Source organism: Panthera uncia (assembly GCF_023721935.1).
Source record: "Panthera uncia isolate 11264 chromosome B2 unlocalized genomic scaffold, Puncia_PCG_1.0 HiC_scaffold_24, whole genome shotgun sequence".
In the NCBI taxonomy this organism is placed as follows: Eukaryota; Metazoa; Chordata; class Mammalia; order Carnivora; family Felidae; genus Panthera; species Panthera uncia.
In genome coordinates this window covers 7579118-7604426 of record NW_026057580.1, presented here as the reverse complement: position 1 = coordinate 7604426, position 25309 = coordinate 7579118, and the positions used below count along the sequence as shown (strand labels likewise).

Below are 25309 nucleotides of genomic sequence, written 5' to 3'. Positions count from 1 at the left end.
AGCAAGAAGACTTTCTTGGTAGTCCTCAGGGTAAATGTAAAGAAAAAAAAAATGGAAGGAAAACAGTAGTGCTTTGGACTGCTTATGATTTCTGCCTTGGAGCTCTAAGACTCTGTGAACAAGAAATAATACCTCAAGAAAATGTCTGGAGTGATAGCACCACTATCCCTCAAAGACTTCAGCTGCTGCACATCATCATTTCAGCTGTGAAACATTTACAACTATGTATCATCTATGATTGTCTAGATTTCCCGTTTACATGGACGTGCTGGAGACCGGCTTTAGTGTGTAGGGACTAGTTTAATTATCTCTTAGCTGAGCTACAGGGATGATTATCAATCTCAGATTTGTTTTCATCTCACTGGAATAATTAACCTCATTTCTTTGATTTAAGACAGAAGGAATAGGTTCTATTTTTGTGATGGCTGCTTTTGCTGTATTATTTAATCTCCCATCCCCACCCCCCCCTCCCACCCCCCCACCCCACCCATTTTGCCATGGGCCTCAAATTTTATGTACCCTTTTCATGCTTCTGAAAGGAATGGTTTCTGTGTATGGAATATACGAGGGATAAACATTATCCCTCACATGCCCCATAATTTAAATGCTCCCATTTAACCCATTTACATTAGTTTCCCCTTAGACTAGTTCAAGGGCTGGTGGAAAGCAAGTAGTTTGAAGTATTCCCATAGTGATATGGGAACTTGCCATTTCTTTTTTTTTTTTTTTTTTTTTTTTTAATTTTTTTTTTCAACGTTTTTTATTTATTTTTGGGACAGAGAGAGACAGAGCATGAACGGGGGAGGGGCAGAGAGAGAGGGAGACACAGAATCGGAAACAGGCTCCAGGCTCCGAGCCATCAGTCCAGAGCCTGACGCGGGGCTCGAACTCACGGACCGCGAGATCGTGACCTGGCTGAAGTCGGACGCTTAACCGACTGCGCCACCCAGGCGCCCCGGAACTTGCCATTTCTAACCTTAACACTGAAGGTTTGTTTTTTTCTCATTTAATATTTGCCTAAACTTCTAAAATCAGTTATAGTAACATCACAAAACAATGGAAACAACTGAACATTGCTGCAATGCATTTGGTTGAGAACTACAAAAGCTCTCATTGCCTTGTGACTTACCATAGTCCTTACTCTTTCAAGAGAAGCTGGTGTGATGTACTATCCTTCCAGAGACTACGGCCCTCACCTAGATCTTTCCCCACTTTCTACTAGAATAGGAATATTCCCATTCACCTCTAGGTAGGTATGGATAGTAGTTAGTAGCTATTGTTGAGGGGGGATTATTTTCCCCATCTCTTACAACAGACACAAGGAAGACGCACTCTGGGAGAACCTTAAACGGTGAGGCTTTGTTAAATGGCCAGGCTTGGGATGTGATCTTTCTCCCTTGTTGTTTATAAGTTTCAGCCTTATCTAATATCTCAAATTGAAATAGCTATAGTTCCTATAACCGTTAAAAAAAATTCCTGTTGGAGCTGAGAGACTATTTGCTTTTTCTTCCTTCCCCCAGTTTATTAGTTTTTGGTCAAGATTTAGCCTGAGTCTTACAGCATTTCTTTGTGGAATGCCCCAAATGTGATGTGTCTTCTTCACTGGCTAAATATATGTTTAAAGCCATGGGTTTTAGTGTAAGATATAAAAGATTTGCTCAACTTTGTGAGTCCAAACTGTTTCTCCCCACTCCCCCCCCATCAGGGTGCTGAACAGAATTGGAATCTTTTAAGACATGCTCAGGAAAGCTTCAAAAGAGAACAGCTTCAAAACTCTTCTCCCTATGAAACTGAATGATAGAGGAAAGGATTCTTGGGGATTGCCAATTATATACAGTAGCCTTATTACTGCTAATCACTGTCAATAAAAGGTCACTCCATTCCCCTCTCTTTGAGGAAAACAATGAGAATGTATCTGATGAACTGGAATACTGGTCAGTATTGGGAAATTTTAATGTTGCATTATCTAATCAAACCTTGAGTGTACTGGTTCTGTGAACCACCTGAAAAAAGCAAATTAAACTTACTAAACATTGGTTGTGGTTTATCTGTTTATAGGAACCTGAAACATACGGGCTTTTACATTATTTTTTAAGTGTTTTAAGTACTCTTGAGAAAATTTTAAATGGTTCTAGTAGAAAATGGGAAGGGCTCAAATTTTCAAAAAAAGCCAAAGACCAGTTTTACTCTGACACCAAAAAATAATGATGAACTTCTCCCCATTCCAACCAGCTAGACAGAAAATGAATACACATAAGGCAAGTTGGAAAACAGTTTAATGATCACTCACCAAGATCCATAGGGAACTTTACATGTGTACAGGGATAAACTTTTCCACTACTCCTCCCATCACTGTGTTCTTCATGGTAGAGTATCACAAGTCAAAGTTTCTGGTTGTTTCATCTACTTAAAACCAGATGGAAGAAACAACCTAAATCATAGCAACTTCATGCTTCAATGTGAAACCATCAAAGCTTTCTTGGAAAGACTTTCTGAAAGCAGCTTCTCTGTCTGGAAGACGCTTAAGGCCCATGTACCTTTCTTCTTCCAACTAGCCAAGAAATAGTTAAATGCCTCAGAATGTCCAAAGAGGTGCCAATATTTAGTCAAGGCAAGTATGAAACAGGCTGCATGCCTTTTAGATGTGATGAATATCAGAGTTCTGAGAAACATTAAAATCATCATGGAATCCTTAGAGGACTAAAGCACCTGTGCAAAAGTCTCATGCAGTAGGAAGTCTGGAACCGGTACTCCTTCCTTCAGTACCAGGCCTTTCTAGGCTTCAGTCTAGAAGAAGATGATTTTTTTGTGCTTTGAGTTGGGGATCTGCCCCTTCGACTTTAACCTCCGAACAGCCTCCCTCATATGTTTGGGTTGTAGTGGTGGCATCTCTCCCCACTTCTCACACACATCCAGTGCTAGACAGAAGATAAGAAGAAAGTTTCATGGTCACACAGGACTCATTAATCACATAATCCATTTGAATCCTATAATTCTCATTAACCCTTCTTAAGCTTGCTAAGGAAATAAACCAAGACATTTTCCCTTCTTAAGAGAATGCTATAAAACCTATCACGTTAGCTTTAGTGTAATATATAATCTTCTACTTAAAAAAATAAAACATTTCACTGACTGGAGACCAGCAATACACTCAGCCAAGGTTCTTTCTTTGATGGATAGAGGACAGTTCCCAGGATTCGACAACTCCTCATCATACCACACTGGTCAGCCCCCAGTGATAGCTTATCTTAGGTCTTTAATTTGGCAACAGAAATGAGCAAACTCCATTGGGGAAAAATACGAAGTAGGCTTCTGTCGCCCTGGACTGAGGACAGGAATCTGGAAAGATTTCCCAGATGCTTCCTTGAGTCCCAGTATTAAAACTTTTGAGGAATAATGGTCATGCTCTCCTGAATACAAAGTGCCCCACTTGGTCAACTTCTAGTGCAAATGGAAACACCCACAGGTACTTTATTAGGTCCCCTAGCATAGATATTCTTGAAAGTTAAGACCACCAGAGGTTCAATCCTGTACATGCTATCAACAACACTTACCTTCTTCTACCACCTCCCCGACGAAAACCTTGGAAATGCCAGACATAGCAATAACAACATTCTGAGACACAGAGGTGCCAGTGATGGACTGGATCAGCTTGAAAGAAGAACAAAGACTATGATTAAGAAAGTCAAGGACTGCTTTTAAGAATATGGTACCCTTAAGAGTTTTGTACTAAAAAGGTTTTTACTAAAGGCTGGATACTGAAATTAAGACTATTAAGACAAAGATTCAGGTGTACAGCAACTCATTCTCTATGTTTAGACCTTATCCCCAGAATACAAAACTCCAATTGATAATCGAGAGGCATTTTATTTTTGTTTTCCTGTGTGAATGATCCACCAACTTGACTAGCACCTCATTCAAAATGAGGTGGACACAGTTCTTGTGTCTAGTTCAACTCTCATATCTGATGGAAATGAAGTGTGGTAGCCCATCCTTACCCTTTTAATGGCTGCCTTAGGGAACGCTGACCGGCGGTACATCTCATAACGGTTCAGTTGCTCCTCAGAAAAAGAAGAAACCAGGATTCTAGACAAAGATTCAGATAATTAAGTTGGCTTACAACAACAAATGTTTAAGGTATATTATCACATCAATAAAAGTCTCAGACAATTAGAAAATGAATTTTCGAGGGGTCAATAGCATTAAGCTTGGTGCTTACAAGGAATGAAGACAAAGCATTTTTACTCTTTAGAAACTTGAGAGAAAATGACATACAACTTCGTTTCTACTTCATTAACAACAAAAACTTAAACTACAATGTTGGGTCACTATATAGATTATGTTTTCAGCACTAGGCTCTCTCTACCCCTAACTCTACCTTATTACATTTCACATTGATGGTAAAAATTTGATACATAAATTTATATTCAAACCACTAGTTTTTGACATTAACAGACTTGGGGGAAAATATTTGTAAAATATATGGAGAAGGGTTTATGCTCTTAATGCTTTCCAATAAATAAAAGATAGCGATTTTGAAAATAAGCAAAGGACATGAATAGGCAAGTTACAAAAATACCGATGACCAACACAGAGGAAAAAAAGTTAACCTTCACTATTAACTAAAGAAATTAAAATGATAAACTAAAATAAGATAACATTTTTCGTGAATCAGACAGATGAGCATTATAAAGAATGGTATTAGTAAGAATGGGAGGACACAAACTTATACATGCTGGTAGAGTGTGAAGTGCAACCACCTTTCTGGAGAAAAATTTGGAAATGTGTATGAAGAGTCTTTGAAAACATTCAGACTGTTTGAACTGGCAATTCACTCCTTGGGGATTTATTTAGGAACTAAATGGACAAGTATGCAAAGATGGGCTCAAAGATGCTCAATCATAATAATGTCAAAAGAAGAAAAAGAACTACAGGTATTGGTTAAATGATCATTCATCTACATAATGGAATACAATGCACCCACTGAAATTGATAATTTACAGGCAGATTTACAAGAAAGTATTTAGCTATAAATATTTAAAACATTTAAAACAAAATCTGAAAAAGTATATAACCTAATCCATACCCAGGGTTAACTGTGGGTGGTGGGATTATGGGTAATTATTTTTTCTATTTTTCTGTATTCTCTGATAAATTTGCAATGAGCCCATTAAAAAAGTTATGACCTATGTATAATTACTGACATGGAAAACATTCACCATATACAATGTGAAAAACAGGTCACAAACAGTAACATGTTTGAAAAAATTTATTTCTGGATATACATGTATAGAAAATACCTTGGAGACTATACCTCAAAATACTAACAGTGTTTATTTCTGGTGACAAGAGGATATTTTTTTCTTTTTATTTATTTATATTTCCTAAAATGTTACATAAAGTATTATTTGCTTTACTTTCTTTTGAGTATAAAAAAGGGAAAAAAATTACAGGCTCCCCAAATTTATTGACTTTGTACGGTCAAGTTAGAGACTTGAAATGGGGAAAAAAAATCAGAAAGTAACTTACTGCATCTTTTGAATCTCATCTTCATCCACTTTTTGCTTCTTCTCTTTCTTTTCTTTGGTATCTATTTTCATTTTTTTGGCTGCAGGAGTAAGTAAAGATGAGTCTTCCCTTTCAACTGCTGTTAAATCTGAGATATCCTGACTCTTCAGCTGAGAAGATGAAAAGAAACCCTATTATATATTTGGCCTACTTTCCAGACTTGGGGAAGAAGGTAAGACCTCGTTCTCTTTACAGCACAACAAATCCATTATTCAATAGTTTTTTTGGTTCCAAGCACTGGCTGTACCATCATGCGTTAAGATACACTCTCTGTCCTAAAGAAGTTTATAGCCTAGCTGTGAAAAGAAAACCAGCCAAAGAATCCAACTTTCCAGTTTAGCTATATGATCCTAGCTCTAGTATGTTTACAAAGGAAATGAAGTGCCAAGGATCATGATAACCACTCTCCCGCATTGAGCCCACTTTCCTGACCTCATCCTTTAGAGGGGATGTCAGAAAAGGCCTCTCCATCCAGCCAGCTCTTCTGCCTCTAAATCTATACATCTCTTTATTGTTGATGATTCCATCTTGAAAGAATATTAAAAAGGAGGCACCCTCTCATCAAAACAGTGTTTCTTTGGATTTGTAACTTTTAATAATTTTTTTTTTTTTTTTAAAGTAACCTCTACCTCCAGCATGGGGCTCGAACTCATGACCCTGAGATCAAGAGTTGTAGGTTCTATCAACTGAGCGAGCTAGTTGGCCCTGGATTTGGAACTTTTGTTTTTTAATATATATTTTTAAAGCTTATTTATTTATTTTGAGAGAGAGAGACAGAGAGAGAGAGAGAGAGAGAGAGAGACAGAGAGAGAGAGAGAATCCCAAGCAGGTTCCACACTGACAGCACACAGCCCAACGTGGACTCCAGCTCATGAACCATGAAGTCATAACCTGAGTGGAACCCAAGAATCAGAAGCTCAACTGACTGAGCCACCCAGGCGCCCCATGGATTCGGAACTTTTAAGTGAGTTTCTCCCACACATAATGCTCTTTTCTTCCTATCTTTCAATTCTACTGTATCACGCAAATGTTTCTCACTGCTAGAATGTGAACTTTTTGAAGATAGGTTTGTCTCTTATTTCTCTTCCCACATAAGCATTTAACATAGGTTTACTCATGCTAGATGTTTAATAATAATTCAAATCCAAACTTCATCCCCTCCAACTTAATATACAATCAAAAGACAACAAACTTCATTAATGGGATTTAACCTCTGTTTTTCTTAAAGAGGAACTCACATAAACCCATAGAGGAATATAAGGGGGTAGGTAAAAGTGAAGATAGTGTATCTTTAAAAAACTTTTCAATTTCTTCTCTAGTTACCTATTTAGACAAGTTTTCTAACCTCTATGTGCTTGAATTTTGGTGATTTATATTTTCCTTAAAAATGAGTCATTTTGGGGCGCCTGGGTGGCGCAGTCGGTTAAGCGTCCGACTTCAGCCAGGTCACGATCTCGCGGTCCGTGAGTTCGAGCCCCGCGTCAGGCTCTGGGCTGATGGCTAAGAGCCTGGAGCCTGTTTCCGATTCTGTGTCTCCCTCTCTCTCTCCCCTCCCCCGTTCATGCTCTGTCTCTCTCTGTCCCAAAAATAAAAATAAACGTTGAAAAAAAAAAAAAATTAAAAAAATTAAAAAAAAAAATGAGTCATTTTTCTTGGATTTTAAAATTTATTTGGCCTAAATTTGAACATCAAATATTTCTGGTTTATTCTGTTCTTTTTCTGGTTTCTTGAGTTGGGTGCTTATTTTCAGCATCTCCTGTTTGTTAATACAAATATGTAAAGCTATGAATTTTTCTTTAAATACGGTTTTGGTCAAGGCCCGTATGATATGATGTAGTGTTCTCTTTGTTAATTTAATCTAAGGGCTATTTAAAAAACAGTTTAAAATGTCCAGGGGTTAGTTTATTTGGGGGGAGTGGCAGTTGGGAGAAGCTTTTTGTTGTTAATTTCATATTTATTGCACTGTGCTAATAGGATGCGCCCTGTTTTGATTTCCGCTTTTAAGAATTTGGGTTTTTCTTTGTGGTATGGTATATGATCAATCTTTAAAGTTAATTTAATTTAAATTAACTTTAAAAAAGGTTTATTTTTTGACGGGCAAAGAGAGAGAGAGAAAAAGAGAGAGAAAGTGAAAGCGCGCATGTGCGTGCACGCGAGTGGGGGGAAGGGCAGAGAAAGAGGGAGACAGGAGACTGAGAATCCCAAGCAGACTCCGTGCTGTCAGCAGGGAGCCCAGCCTTGGCTCCATGTCACAAACCCTGAGATCATGACCTGAGCGGAAGTCAAGAGTTGGAAGCTTAACCAACCAGCCACCCAGGTACCCCTGGTATATGATCAATTTTTAAAAGTGTTTCAGTTTGGGGCGCCTGGGTGGCTCAGTCCGTTAAATGTCCGACTTTGGCTCAGGTCACGATCTCACGGCTCGTGGGTTTGAGCCCTGCGTCAGGCTCTGAAGCTCTGAGCCTGGTGACTGCTTCGGATTCTGTGTCTCCCTCTCTCTCTTCAACCCCCCCCCCCCCCAGCCGGTCGTGCTCTCTCTCTCTCTCTCTCAAAAATAAATAAACATTAAAAAAAAACAACAGTGTTTCAGTCAGAAGTATCAAAAAAAATGTATCTCCTGTTGGGTGCAAATTTCTGTATGTAGTGAGCTCTTTATTGGACTGAACCAATTATTATTCAAACCCTCTATGTCCTTCAGATCTTTTTTAAAGGTTCCTTCTTTAAAAAGTTTCATCACATTTTTTTTAAATGCTTATTTTTTGAGAGAGCGAGAGAGCATGTGAGCACGAGGTGTGGAGCGGCAGAGAGAGAGAAATCCCAAGCTGGAGCCTTGCTGACAGCGCAGAGCCCAATGCAGGGCTTGAACTCAGGAACCCGTGAGAACATGACCTGAGCTGAAATGAAGTGTCCCATGCTCAACCAACTGAGCCAACCAGGTGCTCCCACATTTTTCTAAAAGTTCTTACTTTATATATTTTGATGCAACCTAATTCTCTGAAAGGCTGTTTCTATCTAATGCAGTGTCCTCCCCATGATCTGTTTAAGTCCCTAGGAAGTTCTAAGACTCCAAGATTCCATCTCTAGAAATGGAAGCCAGAGCACGCTGAGATTCTAGTCCCCTGACTGATGCTCAGTTAGGCAACACTGCTGAGCTCTTGGGGTTTGGTGTGTTTATGCTATAGAGTCCCTTGGACATTGACACCCAGGTCACTGGTCGTAGTTAAATGTCCCACGAGGGTAAAAACATGACTGAACCAGTAACTCCAAGTCTCCCTTTAACGGCTCTGCGGCGTATGACAGTTATGCTTGAGCAACATCTAGGAGAAACCATATTTCGGTCAAAGGGATACGAGGAATCCTGGGTTCTAGCTCTTGCACTGTCTGTGACATCAGATCCCAATTTCCTCACCAGGAAAACCAAGAGGCTATGTAAAATTCCCTTAGGGGCGCCTGAGTAGCCCCTCCTGAAAAGCATGGGACTCTTCATCTCAGGGTCCTGAGGTACAGCCCCACGTTAGGGGTAGAATTTGCCTAAAATTTTTAAAAAAATCTCTTAGAAGTAGCCTTAATATCTAGGAGCGGGGATTAAAAGTATTAACCCAGAGCCTGGGGCTCTGGAACCGAACCAGCACTACAGTTTTGTCTCCTCCCTCTCCGCACACATCTTGGCAGATCTAGAGGGAGTCATGGTGAGTTCGAGTTATCTGGGCTTGGCAGGGGCCAACCAGGAAGCCGGTCGAGCAAGCTCTGTTAACACAATCTCGGAGTACTCCTCTGACCTCATCCACACATGTCTCCCTACCTCGCCTTCCTCCGCCGCAGCTTCTTTCAAATCCGCATCTCCGTCCCCATCAGTTTCTTCTGGGATTCCGTCTGTGTCGGTAGCCCCTGGGCCCCCGGGAGCAGCAGCCGTTTCTTCTGACTCCCCCGTCTCTCCACCTTTTTCCGGGGGCGACTCGCAGGCATTATCCATAGCAGCAAGAAAAAGAAGGGCGAGACCGCAGTCCTGTCAGGTTCTGGAGCTCGGGACTGACGGAGTCAGAGCAGCCAAGAAGCTTACTTCCTAGCGTCGCGCTACGATGACGTCACCCCTACCGCTCCTCGGAGGGATCATTTTAAGGCACGCGTAGGGAACTTCAAGAGCTCCGTTTTAACTGATTTGGTGGCTGTTGGAGACGGAAAATTGAGGGTACGGAAATCAGTTTGTGGGTTTCCCACTCTGGGAAATCAGCATTTGTAAAGGAGAGCTGTGTTATTTCCTGAAGGACGTTTTTCCCCCTCCATGCTGCCTTCCTAAAAACGTGGTTAACTCCCTAATCCATTTTCCTCAGAGTAAAGTTTGGGGACGGTAGAAGACTCTTTTCCGTTGTACGCCAATGCCTTGGGATGTGGCTGCCTGGTAAAGTTTTAGGCAGGGACTCAACCTCGTACATTTTAATTGGGGAGGGGCCGTGGGCCTGTGTGAATTGCCATTTCTTTTCGGTTCCTCAAGCACCTAAAAAAAAAAAAAAAGTCATATAACTTGAACAGAATTGATCCAACCCATCGATTCACTCCACATTTGTTGAGCGCCTAATTAGAGGTAGGAACAGTTCCAGTAGCAAAGACAATATATACTTTCTACCCAATTAAATGATTTTTCCAATTCACCGGTACTCACTATCCAGGTCGGTTTCACAAACTTGACTTCTTATGTCAGTTCGGTTAATTTCATCAAAAAGTAAGAGGAAACAAATTCTACTGGGAAGGGAGGTCTTGTCTTTGCATGTTTCACTTTAACGAGCCTTTTCAGAGATTGGGACCATGAAGAAGAGATATTTGTATTTTAAAAATTTCCTCTCTTCCCTCATTGAGGTGCGGAGCAGGCCATTTTATTCACCTCTGTATCACTAGGTCCCAACATCCATCACATATTTAACTTATGCGTGCCGAAAGAATGAACTTGGAAATGTAGGTGCGCGTTACCGTATTTCTCTCTTTGTTTCTACGCTGCTTGGGTGAATTACCGTATTTCCTGTCCTGTGGGCTCCCAAAACCTTTGGGGAGGAAGCGCACGTCGGGAGGCGCATACAGGTGGGCCCCATTTGTTCCCTAACACCTGTACAGCGGGTATCTATCAGGCGCTTTCCTCTTGCCCTTGGAGGCCTATCCCGACACAAACCGGTCGGCTTCCAGCAGACCAAAGCCACCTGCGCCCGCCGGCCGAGCCCCGCCCAGCTAGGTGGGCAAGGGGGCGGGGCGCGGGGGCGCGGTGACGCGTGACGCCAGATCCCGGAAGTGACGCGCTCCTGGGCAGAAAAGGCGGGGGGGAGGGGGGTGGTGTCCCCGGCCGGTTTGGGGGGTGCGTTGCCCGGAGACGGAAAGTTTGGGAGCCGGAGCAGGCTCGGCTGCGGCCCCGGGAAGGGGGTCCAGGGGGCGGTGGCCCTGGGGATGGGGAAGGAGCAGGAGCTGCTGGAGGCGGCCCGCACCGGGCACCTCCCGGCCGTGGAGAAGCTGCTGTCCGGGAAGCGGCTCTCCTCAGGCTTCGGGGGCGGCGGCGGCGGCGGCGGCTCCTCCGGGAGCAGCGGCGGCGGCGGCGGCGGCGGCCTCGGGTCCTCGAGCCATCCCCTCTCCAGTCTGCTCAGGTGGGTAACGCGCCGGGGCCGGACGGCTGGCTGGAGATCCCCTCTCCCCCGCCCGTCTCCTGGGGCTCCTGAGAGGTCGGGGCGCCTGAGACCCGGGCGGGTGGCTTTGCTGGGTGCCAGGGTCGAGGACCGGCGGCCCACGGGGCCAGGAGCGCCCGTGCAGGTCCGCGCGGCGCCGGGCTCTCATATCCTGACCCGGCTGCGGAGAATGGTGGGAGTGCCCGGGTGGCAGCCTCCGCCGCATGGCACAGCCCGGCTTCACCCTCGCCCGCTCTCGGGTGCCAGCTGTCGTATCTCACAAGCTACTTTAGAGCAGAGAAATATTTATTTGAAATCTCCCTCACCTCATGCAGAAACTCCCACGCCTTGCAGAATCCCACCGCTCCCCCCGGAGGAAATTCTCTTGGCTCCCTTCTTTTGGGAACTTGGAACCTTCCACCCTGCTCCGCAGGACCTGGCTTTTGTTGTTGATACTAAAATTGTGTCTGGATTTATCACGTTCAGAGTGGTGTTCTTTTAGCCCCTCTTGTGCTTGCAGCTCAAATTCTAGTTCGTTGTCGGGAGCCTCATTGGATCAGTCTCTTAAGTGGCATATGCGAGATTCATCAAGGGGGTTACTCATCAAGAAACAAAGCTTTAGGAAGATCTGTTTAGGAAACTTAGGGGTGCTTTAAACTTTTCTGAGATCTGTTGTTAAAATAAACACTTGAATCCGGAGCTGGTAAGGATGGAGAGAGAAAGGTCACTTTTGTGTGGCTTGGAGGGGGGATTGGAGGTACTTTGTCAGTGTGAGTAAAATGTGTTGGTTCAGCAGCACTTTCATAGCCTGTTTTCTTTTCCTTCCTTGTTCTTTTGAGGTTTTTACGAAGTGGAAGTTCATTTAGAAATGGCTTCGTTGGCTTTTGTTCCCCATTGGTTTTTGTAACTTCAGTTTGAGTGAGTTTGGACCAAAGAAGCCCAGGGCTCTAATAAATTGTTAGGTATGAAGCACTGAGTACAGACCCAGGTCTACACAGAAGATTTTCAAAAGCGGCATAGGAGAACTCTCCCCATGAGTTCTTTTTTGGGAGGTTAAAACCAGTGCTGTTTGCCGCAGTTTCTCCAGTCCCTAGGGCAATGCTGTCGCACAGTTGGTACCTAGGATTCATTGAATGAATAAAAGTTATCGATTAGAGGATGACAAATTTCTAAATAGAGTGATGGTTGTACTCGCTGTGATTGTTAGTAGTTCAGCAAAAGGAGACAGAACTTAGGGGATGAGATGGAGATTATGACTTCTAGGAAGGAGGACTTCAGGTGGCTTTGAAGGATGTGAGGATATAGATAGGTGACGTACAGTGAGACCATTCCAGGTTGGCAAGCTATGGTCAGAGGCATAGAAGCAGGAAAAAGACTTGTTTGGTGCTACTGGGGCACTAGAAGAACTTCCTGCCGGCAGTCTTGAGTTTTTGGGCATGATAAAACGTAATAATGAATGGGTACATTTCCATCCTTTAGAGTGATGTAGTCTTTCTTTGTATGTTTATAGTCTCAGTCCCTAGATCAGTGCCTCGCAACTCAAACGTACTTTGGATGCATGCATTGGGTTTTGAATCTTATCAGGATTACTTTGATATTTCTGCACTTCTGATATCTGAGAGATGAGAGAAAGACCATACATGTTCCAAGTGCCAGTCTCTAATCAGGTGAATAATGTAGCATTTGGAGGTTTGCCAGAAGATACCTTAACCCCTTGTATATCCTGCTGAAGTGAGAAACTTGCACATGTCTCCCACCTTTTCCAAGTACAGGTCAAATTGCTCTTAGGCTCACACTTCAGAGACTGTTAACATTTTGCTGAGGATTTAGCTGCCGTGTAGTTAAGCAAGACTAGGAAATCTTTGTTTACCACAGTGTTTTTACTTTTGGCCTCATGCTAGTAAGCTCAGTCTCTGTCCTGAAGTGTGGATGTGTCTCCACACCCTTGCGTAAGACAGCTGATTCCTGACTTGCTCTCCTGTCTCTTATAGAGATGGTAGATGGCCTAAGAGCTGCCCTAACCTCTCATCCTTGTGATTCTTAGGGGCAGGGAGGATCTGCACCAATAGTTACACTGGGTGTGTCATTAATTAGAGGTGATTCTGGCTCAACCTAGTGAAAGATCTCTGAGCAAATGATACTATGTATTTAAATAGTCCCTAGGTCAGCATGTCCTCCCTTTTTAGGTTTGGAAATCGTAGAGGTAGGTTCCCTATGCCCACCCTCCACACCTCAAGGACCCTTAATGGGAGCTAGGGAATTGTAGCTTTAGATCTAGCCTTTGCATTAGCTGCCATATCCCACCCCCACTAGTACTGTCAACTGTAACCTATGTTTGTCCAGCTGTTTGAGTGACCAAGTAAAGCTGGCAAGAATAAGAGCTTACAGCTGCATTGGATATAAATGTTCCAAACCACATGTGTGTTTGTTCATCTACTTATGACCAACCCCCCCAACCGACCCCTCCCCCCGCCATTTCCACAGAGGGTTTGTGCTGATTCTGAAACTACAAAATGCCCCTTCTCTTACCCCATGGCTTTTCTCTTACACTTCTTGGGCTTAGGTCTTAACTTCTTACAGCCCTCCCTAATGACCCTAATACACACAGATCTCTCAGGCTTCTACTTCTTTGGAACCCATCATCTGTAGTGTGCAGTAATTCACTGGCTCATTCTTTATTTGTCTGGCTTTCATAGTTTATTGCACTGGCCTGTCAGTATAATGTTGACGTGCAGTAACCCTCACCCATTGAGAATATCCCTGAGAATCAGAAAGTCAGCAAAAACTTCTACTAGGAAAACAAAAAGTTGTTATAAACTTCATGTCTTTCTGACCTTTTCTTCTTTACTGCACATTTATTCAGAGGCAGTGTAGTATTACACTTAAGAACACTTGTTCTTGGGGCGCCTGGGTGGCTCAGTTGGTTGAGCATCTGACTTCCGGCTCAGGTCATGATCTCACCATTCGGGAGTTCGATCCCTGCGTCGGGCTGCGTGCTGACAGCTCAAAGCCTGGAGCCTGTTACAGATTCTCTGTCTCCCTCTCTCTCTGCCCCTCCCCCACTCATTCTCTCTTTCACTCTCTATCTCACTCTCACTCTCTCAAAAAGAAAAAGACTACTTGTTCTGTAGTCAGACTGCCTGAATTCATAGAGTACTGCCATCACCGACTAGCTGCTTGATTTTATTACAAATTACTCAACCACTTGGAGCCTCAATTTCTCCATCTGTAAAATGGGGATAATATTGTTTGCTTTATAGGTATCACCTTAGATAATGTGTGTAAGACACTTCCCACACTTTCTGGCACATTGTAAATGCTCACTATTCGCCATCCTCAGTTCAGCACATAGTTTTGCCATGCTGCCCCTGGTAGGTGCAAAGTACCAGGCTAGACATATTTTAAATTGTGTTCTTTCACACTTGGGTATGTGTTTTCCAGGTCATGGCAGATTAGAAGCTGTAAATAAGAGAGAACGTGCTTAGGTAGGCACATTAGTGCTATTCATTTACCTAGTGTTTACCCATTTTCTACTTTTGTGCCAGGCTGATTGCTACATGCCCTGCAAAGTTTATCTCAGACCTGGCACAGAATAGGTACTTTATCAAAATCAGTCCCTCTCCTGATACATGGTCTGTTTCCAGCGTTTATAGTAGTAGGATTTGTCTGTGTGACTGATTGACAAAATAAGAGACAGAAAAAGCGATTAAAATCTATCCTAGCTTTTCCCATCCTCAGTAATTTGAGACTATTAACATAGATGTGCATAGCCCTACACACTTGCATAGGCCCCAAGCATTGTTGTACTAGATCTTAGTGCTGTAATTTCTGTTTATTATGACTCTTAGCCATCAAATAAGTTATATGCAATAGAGCATGTTAATGAAAGAAGGAAAAACATATTTTAGTTTTTTATCCAAGATGATTCAAATATAATTTTTGTTACTTAAAGTAGATTATTTAGAAAGCATAGTTATCTGAAATGTCTAGTCCTAGAGTGGTTCCGGATGGCATGGATTTTACTTTACATAATAGTATCTCCTTTTCTGATTGTTGAACAAATGCATGCCTTCAGTTGGTAGCTTGGGACAGGCGCTGTGTTAAACATCATTTTAACTCGTGGTATTTTTCAGCCCTGGACGCACATTGTCATGGAACGGAGAGTTTGATATGTTGATGCTTTTAGTGAAACTGTTGATTTCCAGGAAAGCAAATTCTATTAGAGACCGTAAGATTTGGGTTAGAAGTGAATTCTGTCAACTAAAGGACAAAAAGGCCTGAAAAAAGAAAATGTTACAAGAAATCATATATCGACTTAAACTTTTATTGAGTTTTGAGCTAAATACTGATGTATGTGAAAGGTGTAAAGTAAAATGCATTCCTGAGGGTTCAGAAGCACAGAGAAACTAAACCAAAGGCTAGGACTGAGGAGTAGATGTGTCATAGTTTAGGAACATTCTATATTTAATTTCTCAAGCATGAGAAGAGTAAGAACAGAAGAAGCCAAGGAGGCTTACTGGAGAAATCGGAAAATGTATAGACAGTAGCAATAAATGTAGCTATAAACTAGTTTTTATTCTACCATTTGAGGTGAGGAGGGAGACTATCCAGAAATCACCACGAGTTTCCCAAAAATATGAAAAATTTTTTTGAAATAAGGAATGAAGAATGAAAGCTTTTGAAAAATGGACCCCACTTTGGGGACAATAGAAAGTTCTTCCAATGTCAGAAGACAATGACAACTTATTCATTGTTTTTAAGAAAGATTCCTAAATTTATGTAAGTAATTCACACTCAAAAGAAAAAAAAGTGTTTAACAAAACCATCCCATTAAAATGGTCCTTCATTCACTCCCCAGAATGGATGTATAGCTTGTAAACTGTAATGACATGACAGCTTTTCTCTCACTGCCTTCCTGCAGTGCCAGATTTCTTTTGAATATGCCTAATTTGAGCAAATGATTTTAACATCCTAAGAGGACAACAGCATTCTACGATGTTGATGTGAGGTCCTGAAGCAGGATCTCATGGACATGTGTGATCTAAGTTCTGGTTCTTTCCAAGAGAACGCAACAAAACAAACCAACAAAACACAACTATCCATTAGGATAACAGTTTTCTTGATATTACACTAAAGCTTTTCAATTCCTTAAAAATGATTTTTAAAGAACTTTTTTTTTTTAAATGCTTATTTTTGAGATAGTGCAAGAGACAGAGTGCAAGCGGCGGAGGAGCAGACGGAGGGAGACACAGAATCTGAAGCGGGCTCCAGGCTCTGAGCTGTCAGCACAGAGCCCGATGCGGGGCTCGAACTCATGAACCGTGAGATCATGACCTGAGCCGAAGTCAGATGCTTAACCGACTGAGCCACTCAGGCGCCTCAAGAACTTTTTAATATACCTCTTTTAAGTATGATTTTATTGGGATAGCAGCCCTTTTATTTTGGAATTGCTGTACATTTTTGTTTTCTTTAAAGCAGACTATGATTTTATGTGGTTATTTTGTGCCTAAAAATCTAGAGAGTTACTAATCTTAAACGAGTAGGGCATGTAAGTGTAGAAAAAGATTTAGGGGCACCTGGGTGGCTCAGTCGGTTAAGCGTCTGACTTCAGCTCAAGTCATGACCTCGCGGTTTGTGGGTTCGAGCCCTGCATTAGGCTCTGTGTTGACAGCTCAGAGCCTGGAGCCTGCTTCAGATTCTGTATCTCCCTCTCTCTCTCTCTGCCCCTCCCCTGCTTGTGCTCTGTCTCTGTCTCTCAAAAATAAATAAACATTTTTTAAAAAGAAAAGAAAAAGGTAATTTTACATAAGTTTGAAAAGTCAGACATCTCTCCCTTTTTCTGAATTCTCCAATTGAAGTTCAGTTTTTACTGTCTTAGTTACAAAAATTAGAGACTGGAAACAGTGAAACAGTCTTGTGGTTGGAAGAATTTGATTTGTAGCCAGTCAGCTTCAGTATGTTCACTTGTCCTGGGAGATTATGGTCCCAGTGAAAGTTGCATCCTTGGCCAGAAAAATCCCTTCTGAAGGTTTTTTTCCCCTTGGTTTGTTCACCCTCAACAGCTGTGAAATTTGGCTTGCAAAAGGAAGTCAAGGCTATTTCTACCCTAGTTTTCAGTAGGGAAAGTAAATTACTGGGATTTATAGCCCAGAGACACCAAGGAAACCCCAAAAGTAGATAGTGGAGAGTTTGTTCTTGGAAATGTCAGGCTCTCCTGTGGGTAGGAACTTGGTCTCTTCTGGACAGCCCTCAGAAAATGTTCCCCACACTGATTTCCAAAAGATTACTGGGAGATTTTCTGTGGTATAGAAAATTATATTGTTACATTCGTAGAACATCTTCAAATAACTTTGGTGTGGTTAGAGTTAATGGTAGTAATACTAGAAATTATATGTTATGGCTTCATATTTATCCTTTCTTAGTAATTTGTAGATCAAGTTTGTTTAGTTTACAAATCAAAAAAGAGTTTTTAAAACAAGTCAGTTGTCTCTGCTTTACTTGTGATGTTATTACTGCTATTAAAAATGGTGGAGATGATCCAGGAAGCAGAACTGCCCTGTGGATTACTTAACTGACGAGGCCTTAGCATGGCTGCCGAAGGTCAGACTCTGACCCAACTCTGCCTTGTGAGTTAGTCAAGTTACATAACCTCTCTGAGCATCTGTGTCTTCATATGTATAATGGGCCTGGGATAGTATCTACTTCCTGAAGCAGCATCACGTGAGCTAAAATATGGAAGGCACATAATGCCTGGTAAACCTTGGCTGCTGAAACCTTCTGATGGGAGCCCAGTGCTTTGCCACCTTTGATAAACTGGAATGGTAATCTTGTTGTTAAGGACATATTTTATATTGATGCTGCTTTAAAAGTTATAATAATTGATAGCAGGACCTCCCAACCTTTTCAAATGTGAGTCCCATTTTTAGAAGCCTAAACATGGTAATGGTGGCAGGGTACAGACTGATACAGGTCTACAGTGTTTTGTCTGAGACATTGGGGTTTAGTATCCAGAATTTTGGGGTTGTTGAAGAGTCCTAGTGAGCCCCTAGTGGAATCTGGGTCAACAGTCTGAAACATTGTATCCCTGCAGTGACATCTGTCAATATTCACACTAAAGGGGATAAATATGAAGTATGTTTAGGGCAGGTTTTGCACCTAAACAAGTTTGCCAGTAACTTTTAAAAATCTATTTTCAGGAATTTTTGGGTATCTGAATTCTAAATAAGGGATTATGGACCTCTACATTTAGTATAGAAAAATTGCCAGACACATGAAAGCACAAAGAAGAAAATAAAATCATCTGTAATCCCACCACCTAAAAGAGTTAGCTGTTGCAATTTTCATGTACATTCTTTGGTCTTTTTTCTATACAAAAAAAATATATAATATAATATAATATAATATAATATGTAAATATATATAATAAATTTTTTTACTAGAAATGACACTGTTTTGTACATACTTTGCCTCAAATTTTCACTTAATGTATTATAAACAACTTTCATTTTCTCTTCAACCTCATTTTAAATGAGTAAGTGGTATTCCATAGTGTGTATGAACTGTAATTATTGAATCCCTTCTTTGCCATTAGTTAGGAGTTTGTTTTTAGTTTTCTGCTGTTGGAACAGCATTGGCATATGTAATCTTGTAGATAAGATTGTGTGCACATTTGTGCTTATAACATTTTATGTACTGAGAACAGTAGATGTAGTTTGAGTATTCAACTGTGACGAGACTTACATATGCAATTGTATTTGACGACTCTTATAATAAGAGTTACATCTTCTGGGTCCTTCTGATTGGGAAGTAATGTATTGATCTATGGCCGCTAATGCTACTTCTATTTAGAAAGTTACTTTTGTGCAGGCATAGGATTTTTAATGGTCAAGTTGGGACCTCTCAGGTCCTTCTTCAGAGGCTAATGTTTAGAAGAGGGCCATTAATAACACACAATGCATTGAGCAATATGCTTGAAGCAGAATGAGACAAAAGCCATTTTCTTTTGTTGTTCTAGCTTTTATTTTGGGAAATTTCAAACATACAGAAATCAAGAGAATAAAATAATGACACCTCACATACCTTATGTACTCATAAAACAATTATCAGCTTATGGCCAATTTTGTTTCTTTTTATCACCCCACAACTAAATTATTATTGTTATTATTTTAAATTTTATTTGAGAGAGAGAGAGAGAGAGAAGGGAAGAGAGAGAATGCAAGCAGGGGAGAAGAGCAGAGGGGGAGAGAGAGAGAGAGAGAGGGAGAGGGAGGGAGGGAGTGAGAGAGAAAGAAACTCAAGCAGCTCCATCCCCAGCACAGAAAGCTTGACATTGGGCTTGATCTCACAACTGTGAGATCATGACCTGAGCTGAAATCAAGAGTCAGATGCTTAACTGCCACGCAGGCACCCACTCCCCCTGCTGCAACGAAATTATTTTGAAGAGAGGCCTATATATCATATTACTTAAGTACATATTTTTAAAAGATAAAGATTTCTTTAAAAAATATTCACAATACCGTTATCACATCTAAAAAAATGGCAATTCCTTAAAATCATCAAATGTTTAGTTAGGGTTCAAATTTTCCATATTGTCTAAAATATTTTGTATTTTCCAGTTGGTTTGTTCAAGTCTGTAAACACCTTGTATTCATTTGATATATCTTTTAGTCTCTTTAAATCTGTGGGTTTCATCTCTGTCATTTTTCTTTCCAGTGTATTTGAAAGAAAAGGGGCATTTGCCCCATTTCCCATAGTCCGGGTTTTGCTGATTGCATCTCTGATGTGTCATTTAACATGTTCATCTGTCCCCTGTATTGCCTATAAGCTGGAAATTGGATCTAGAGACTTGATCTGATTCAGGTTCAATTTTTTTGACAGGATTTCTTCCTCGGGGTGTTGTGTGCTTCCTTCAGTTGAGTCTTTCTTTTTTTCTTTTTCTAAATATTTATTTATTTTTTGGAGCACGCAAGTGGGGGAAGGGTAGAGAGGGGGAAGCGGGCTCTGTGCTGAAAGGCTGACATCAGCAATCCCAGTGTGGGGCTCAAACTCAGGAACCGGGAGGTCATGACCTGAGCTAAAGTCAGATGCTCAGCTGATTGAGCCACCCAAGTGTCCTGAGTCTTTCTTTCTTGTGATGGTGGCAGCCATTGAAGATCACTGCCTAGACGATGACTTCATTAAGAGTTTGCAAAATGGTGATATTTCATTTCTATTTTACGTTCTTCACTTATTACCTGGAATACTTTTTAGAGAGAAACCTCCTGTTACCAACTACTTGGTTATCCTGGGATACAGTTTGCTCACAAAAGATGAGTTGAATGCCTGATTCTTTTCTGTTCTTTACCAGTTTTCAGATCCATTTGGTTTCCTAGTAGTCTTCAGTGGTGTCTAATGAGGTTTTTTTTTTTTTTTTTGTAAATATCATTAGGAACTCATATATTTAAACATATTTATGCTTCAGTAAAACCTCTTAAAAATGTGCTCTGAGATATTTAGACTAAGAATTTTATTTTACTATGAAAAGCAGTTGAATTGGTTTATAATGAAGTGGTGTTGTGTGTGTTTGTGTATTTTACTTGACTGATATTTCTACTCAGAGTCCCCCCCCCCCCATTTGTGCTGGTTCATCTGGCAATTTGCAAATCAAGTGTTCTAATCCTTGAGAGTATAGATTAGTTCAGCTAGCTTCCAATCTTTTTTCTCTTTTTAAGTTTCCTGCTGGCCATAGATGGCCCTATAGATGCCAAAAGACTTTAAAAGCATGCTTGAGGGACTTGAGTAACCAAATTCCTTAGGTAGTACTTATGGAAGACCAACTTTAAATAGTGTTTTCCCACCAGCTTTATGGGCTGACTCTAGATAAGAATCTAGATCTGTTAAGCTGACTTGTTACTTATTCAGTCTTATTTGTTACTCTGAATATGTTTCATGGTGTTACTCTTTTTACATAAACATTGAAGAGTGAGTTGAACTTTTTATTAAGTATACTAAGCACATTTCTCTCTGTACTTACTGTTGATTTCTAATTTAGGCATTGGGAGTTCCCATTCACAGCTCTGATTTTGAGTTCCTGTTCTGACATCTGTGCATTTCTTTTCTTGGTTTGGAGCTATATACAAAATATACACAAAAGCATTTTTTTGTTGTTGTTACATTTTATTCATTGGTTTTTTATGCTTGGAGTACAGGTGGGAGGTTTGGGTCTGGGTCCTTCTGCCTTGGCCCTGATTCCCCCGTTGACTAGCCATACAAATACTACATTATAGAGTCAATTTAAAAGTGATAAAAGCAGGGGCGCCTGGGTGGCTTAGTTGGTTAAGCATCCAACTCTTGATTTCAGCTCAGGTTATGATCTCACGATTTGTGGAATTGAGCCCCCACATTGGGCTCAGTGCTGGCAGTGTGGAGCCTGCTTGGGATTCTCACTCCCTCCCTCTGCCCCTCTCCCCTGCTCATTCTCTCTGTCTCAAAATAGATAAATACGTTTTTTTTAAGTGATAAAAGCAGCACATGGAACCACTTATTTTTTTCTTTTTGATAGTTATTGGACAGTCAGGGCTCTACTTTAGAGAGATTTTGGCCTCTATTAGGCAGTGAGAGCATCCAGCACCATTATACTGACGGATTTCACAGCACTTTTATGTGGGGCTCTCACCTTCTTTTAAGAGCATTTTCATTAGTTAAGATGAAAAAATAAAAGTAAAAGTAAGAGGGGGCACCTGGGTGGCTCAGTTGGTTAAGCGTCCAACTCTTGGTTTCGGCTCAGGTCATGATCTCACGGTTCATGGGTTTGAGCCCCACATGGGGCTGTCAGCGTAGAACCTGCTTGGTATTCTGTCTCCCTCTCTCTCTGCCCTTCCCCCCGCTCACTCTCTACTTCTCTCAAAAATAAATAAATATTAAAAAGAATACAAGTAAGAGAAATATACTGAACTTCTTTACTCAGAATGGAAAATGTAGCTGAAAACACTGAAGCTTCATAGTGCCAAGCAGGTATCAACACCGTTGAGTTGGCTGGTGCATGATTCTTGCAAGACTGCGGCTGTAGCTCTGTCTCCACGTGGTGGGGTCTGTCCTTTGTCGTGACTACACCATGTGCTTATCCCTGCCAGTGATGACTAGCGGCAACGTGATGTATGGGCTGAGTCAGTCCTTTTACTGTGACTGGAAAAGCAGCTCCAAATGTGTATACCATTAATAATACCAGTAGTCAGCATTTATTAAGCATTCACTGATACTGGATAAGTAGCATTGATTTTTACATTTGGAAGGTACGATCGAGTGCTTGTCTTTACGAGGATTAAGTAAGAAAAAAAATTTTAGGTTTATTTATTTTGAGAGAGACAGGGAGGGAGGGAGAGATTGAGAGAGAGAGAGAGAGAGAGAGAGAGAGAGAGAGAGAATCCCAAGCAGGCTTCATGCTATCAGCACAGAGCCTGATGTGGGGTGTGAGATCTCATGTTTGTGAGATCATGACCTCTGAGCCCAGATCAAGAGTCCGATGCTTAACCGATTGAGCCACCCAGGCGCCCCATGAAAGTAAAATTTTTTCTTGTCCATCCTTCTGTACATTTTGCAACTTTCAGCTTTGCTTATGTAGATCTCCTAATTACAACTGTTTTCAGTCATAGCAAAAGTTTAAAATCTCAGGGATTTTAATTTCTTTGAGGAACATTCTATTTTTCTTAAAATTTTTAATGTTTTCTTTTGAGAGGCAGAATGCGAGCAGGAAAGGGGAAGAGAGAGAGGGAGACGCAGATTCCAAAGCAGGCTCCAGGCTTCGAGCTGTCAGCACAGAGCCCAATATGGGGCTCAAATCCATGAACTGCGAGATTGTGATCTGAGCCCAAGACAGACACTTAACCAACTGAGCCACCCAGGTGCCCTGAGTAACATTCTGTTTTTAAAATTTGAAAAGTCTCTATTCTTACCTCTGAAAGGTAGGAAAAGTGGTACTGTTATTTAAGGTGTTAGCTGTTACAGAGAACACAAGCTAATTTGGAGGTGGCACTTTATTTAACCTTAGAAAGATCGTTCTTCTTTTTTCTTTTTTAAAGATTTCTTGACTCTTATTTATTTAAAAATATTTTTTTTACATTTATTTATTTTTGAGAGACAAAGAGAGAGCACAAGTCAGGGAGGGTCTGAGAGAGAGGGAGACACAGAACCCAAAGCAGGCTCCAGGCTCTGAGCTGTCAGCACAGAGCCTGATGTGGAGCTTAAACTCACAAACTGTGAGTGAGATCATGACCCGAGCTGAAGTTGGATGCTTAACCAACTGAGCCACCCAAGCGCCCCTATTTTATTTTACTTTTTAAGGTTTACTTATTTATTTTGAGAGACAGGGAGAGAGAGAATCCCAAGCAGGCTGTCGCTTACCATGAGATCATGACCTGAGCCAAAATCAAGTCAGAGTCAGATGCTTCACTGCCTGAGCCACCCAGGCACCCCAGAAGGAAACTTCTTTAAAGGAATTTTCTGCCTATATCAGAACCCATTTTGTTTGAGTGAACCAACCTATTGATTTTGTTTTCCTTTCGCCTGAATAAGCAGTCATTGTGATTTTCTTTTGCTCTCTTTAAACACAATCCATTTCTCCAGTAATTTTTCCTTTTGAATTATAGTCAAGACCTTCTTAAAAGAAGTTCAATAACCAGGAAAGCTTGCAAAACAGATCAGTTCAGGGCTGTTTACTTGAATCACTTCAAGATTCTTAGGCTTTCTTGTGTTTGTTTTTAGATCTTTAGCTCTTGGCTGGGCCTGGAGAGGAGCCCCAGTCCTGGCTTTGTTTTTAACTATTGGTCCATTGTGTCCCACTCTTCCTCTGATCCAGCTTGATGAAGCCTGAGCATTGATACTTGTCCTGGTTGGGTCCAGCTACCTGAATCTTGCTTCTTCCGGTTGCCCCACAGCCGTGATAAAACTTGCAAAAGTCAGCCCATATTGCTGTATCTGAGGTAGTTAACTCATAAGTTAATTCACAACAGCTCAGAGTTGTTGCCATAGTTGTAGGTGGGTATGTACACGTGTATTTGGAAGGGGGATAGTTTTACTTCTCGAGCACTTAATACTTTGTGTCAAGAACTTTACATCTGTATATTCTCAGTTTACCTTTATAGTATGCCTAGTAGATAATTATCGTCATTCCCATTTTACAGATGAAGAAGTCAAGGTTCAGGGACAGGTTCAAGTCCAGGGCCGCACAGAGGGGTACAAAGCCAGGAGTCTCTCTGGCTCCCAAACTGTTGCTTATAAAGCACTACATGTGACCACTTGGAGAATTGTCTCTTTGGATGAGATTCAAACATCACTCGCTATATGCTTAGGTAATATTTTACCAAAAAAGATGAATGAGGGATTTATTTATTTTAATGTAATAGTTGCTTTTATAACACCTACTGTGTGTCATACAGTGTTCTAAGCACTTTACAAATATGATCTCATGTTGTCCTCATGCTGTCCCTTTGGGGAAGGCACTAGCATTGTTGCCATTTTATTGATGAGGATACTGAAGCACAGAGAAGTCATGTAGCTTTGTCCCAGGTGGTAAGCCAGGAAATGGTGCAGCTTGGTTTTGGTTTTGAACCCAGGCAGACTGGCTTCGGAGTCCTTGCTCTTAGTTTTTAGGCAACCGGGGATTCTTTTTTTGATTCAAGAATGTAACACAAAATCCCTTTGGAACACTTGACCTAAAGTAAAAGGCTTATTTTCAAAGAAATCATTGGCAGTTTCCCTGGAATATAGGAACATTACGTGAGGGGAATGTCTTTAAACTTATGCCAAATAATATATTAGTTTAGAGGGTATAGGCGAATGCCCTGCAGCTCGTGAAGAGGGAAAAGCCTCCCATATCGCTTCTTTCAAGCTTTTCTTCTAGAAAATGCCCATCTTCCTCTCAAGCAGGTTAATGCGCTTTCAGGAATTTCATCTGTGAGAAAGCTCGGCATCCCTACTTCCCCAAGTTCAAAGTGATAAAGGTTTGTTTTGGACACATGACTGCCAGCTGTACCACCAAGGCCAAAGTGTGTGCAAGGGAAGTAAGTCTGAACAGTTGGTAAGAAACCAGAGACCTGTGTATTTGAAGTGATTTCGAACTTCTT

General features: G+C 41.3%; 2 protein-coding genes across 6 annotated transcripts in view; one reads left to right on the top strand and one right to left on the bottom strand.

The window, feature by feature from the left end:
• Nucleotides 1-2259: 2259 nt before the first annotated feature.
• On the bottom strand, nt 2260-10709 carry TAF11 (TATA-box binding protein associated factor 11). Its single transcript, XM_049653411.1, has 6 exons — nt 10575-10709; nt 9371-10063; nt 5530-5678; nt 3999-4086; nt 3555-3651; nt 2260-2918 (listed from the first exon to the last, which is right to left on the bottom strand). The coding sequence occupies exons 2-6, from the start codon at nt 9539-9541 to the stop codon at nt 2788-2790; spliced, it is 636 nt and encodes a 211-aa protein (XP_049509368.1). The 5' UTR covers nt 9542-10063; nt 10575-10709; the 3' UTR covers nt 2260-2787.
• Nucleotides 10710-10893: 184 nt separating this feature from the next.
• The window catches only part of ANKS1A (ankyrin repeat and sterile alpha motif domain containing 1A), a 179760-nt gene continuing 165344 nt past the window's right edge, over nt 10894-25309 (top strand). For all 5 annotated transcript variants that reach the window (XM_049653403.1, XM_049653407.1, XM_049653404.1 and 2 more), the window contains exon 1: nt 10894-11192. In XM_049653403.1, coding sequence (XP_049509360.1) covers nt 10999-11192 — 194 coding nt within the window. In that variant the 5' untranslated portion in view covers nt 10894-10998. The remainder of the gene's footprint in view (nt 11193-25309) is intronic.

Coding starts and splice junctions, on each gene's coding strand:
- TAF11 (XM_049653411.1), bottom strand. CDS start 9,541: ATGGATAATGCCTGCGAGTCGCCCCCGGAAAAAGGTGGAGAGACGGGG. Junction 5,679..9,370: donor CTGCGGCGGAGGAAGGCGAG/GTAGGGAGACAT, acceptor TCATCTTCTCAG/CTGAAGAGTCAGGATATCTC. Junction 2,919..3,554: donor CGGGGAGGTGGTAGAAGAAG/GTAAGTGTTGTT, acceptor TCTTCTGTCTAG/CACTGGATGTGTGTGAGAAG.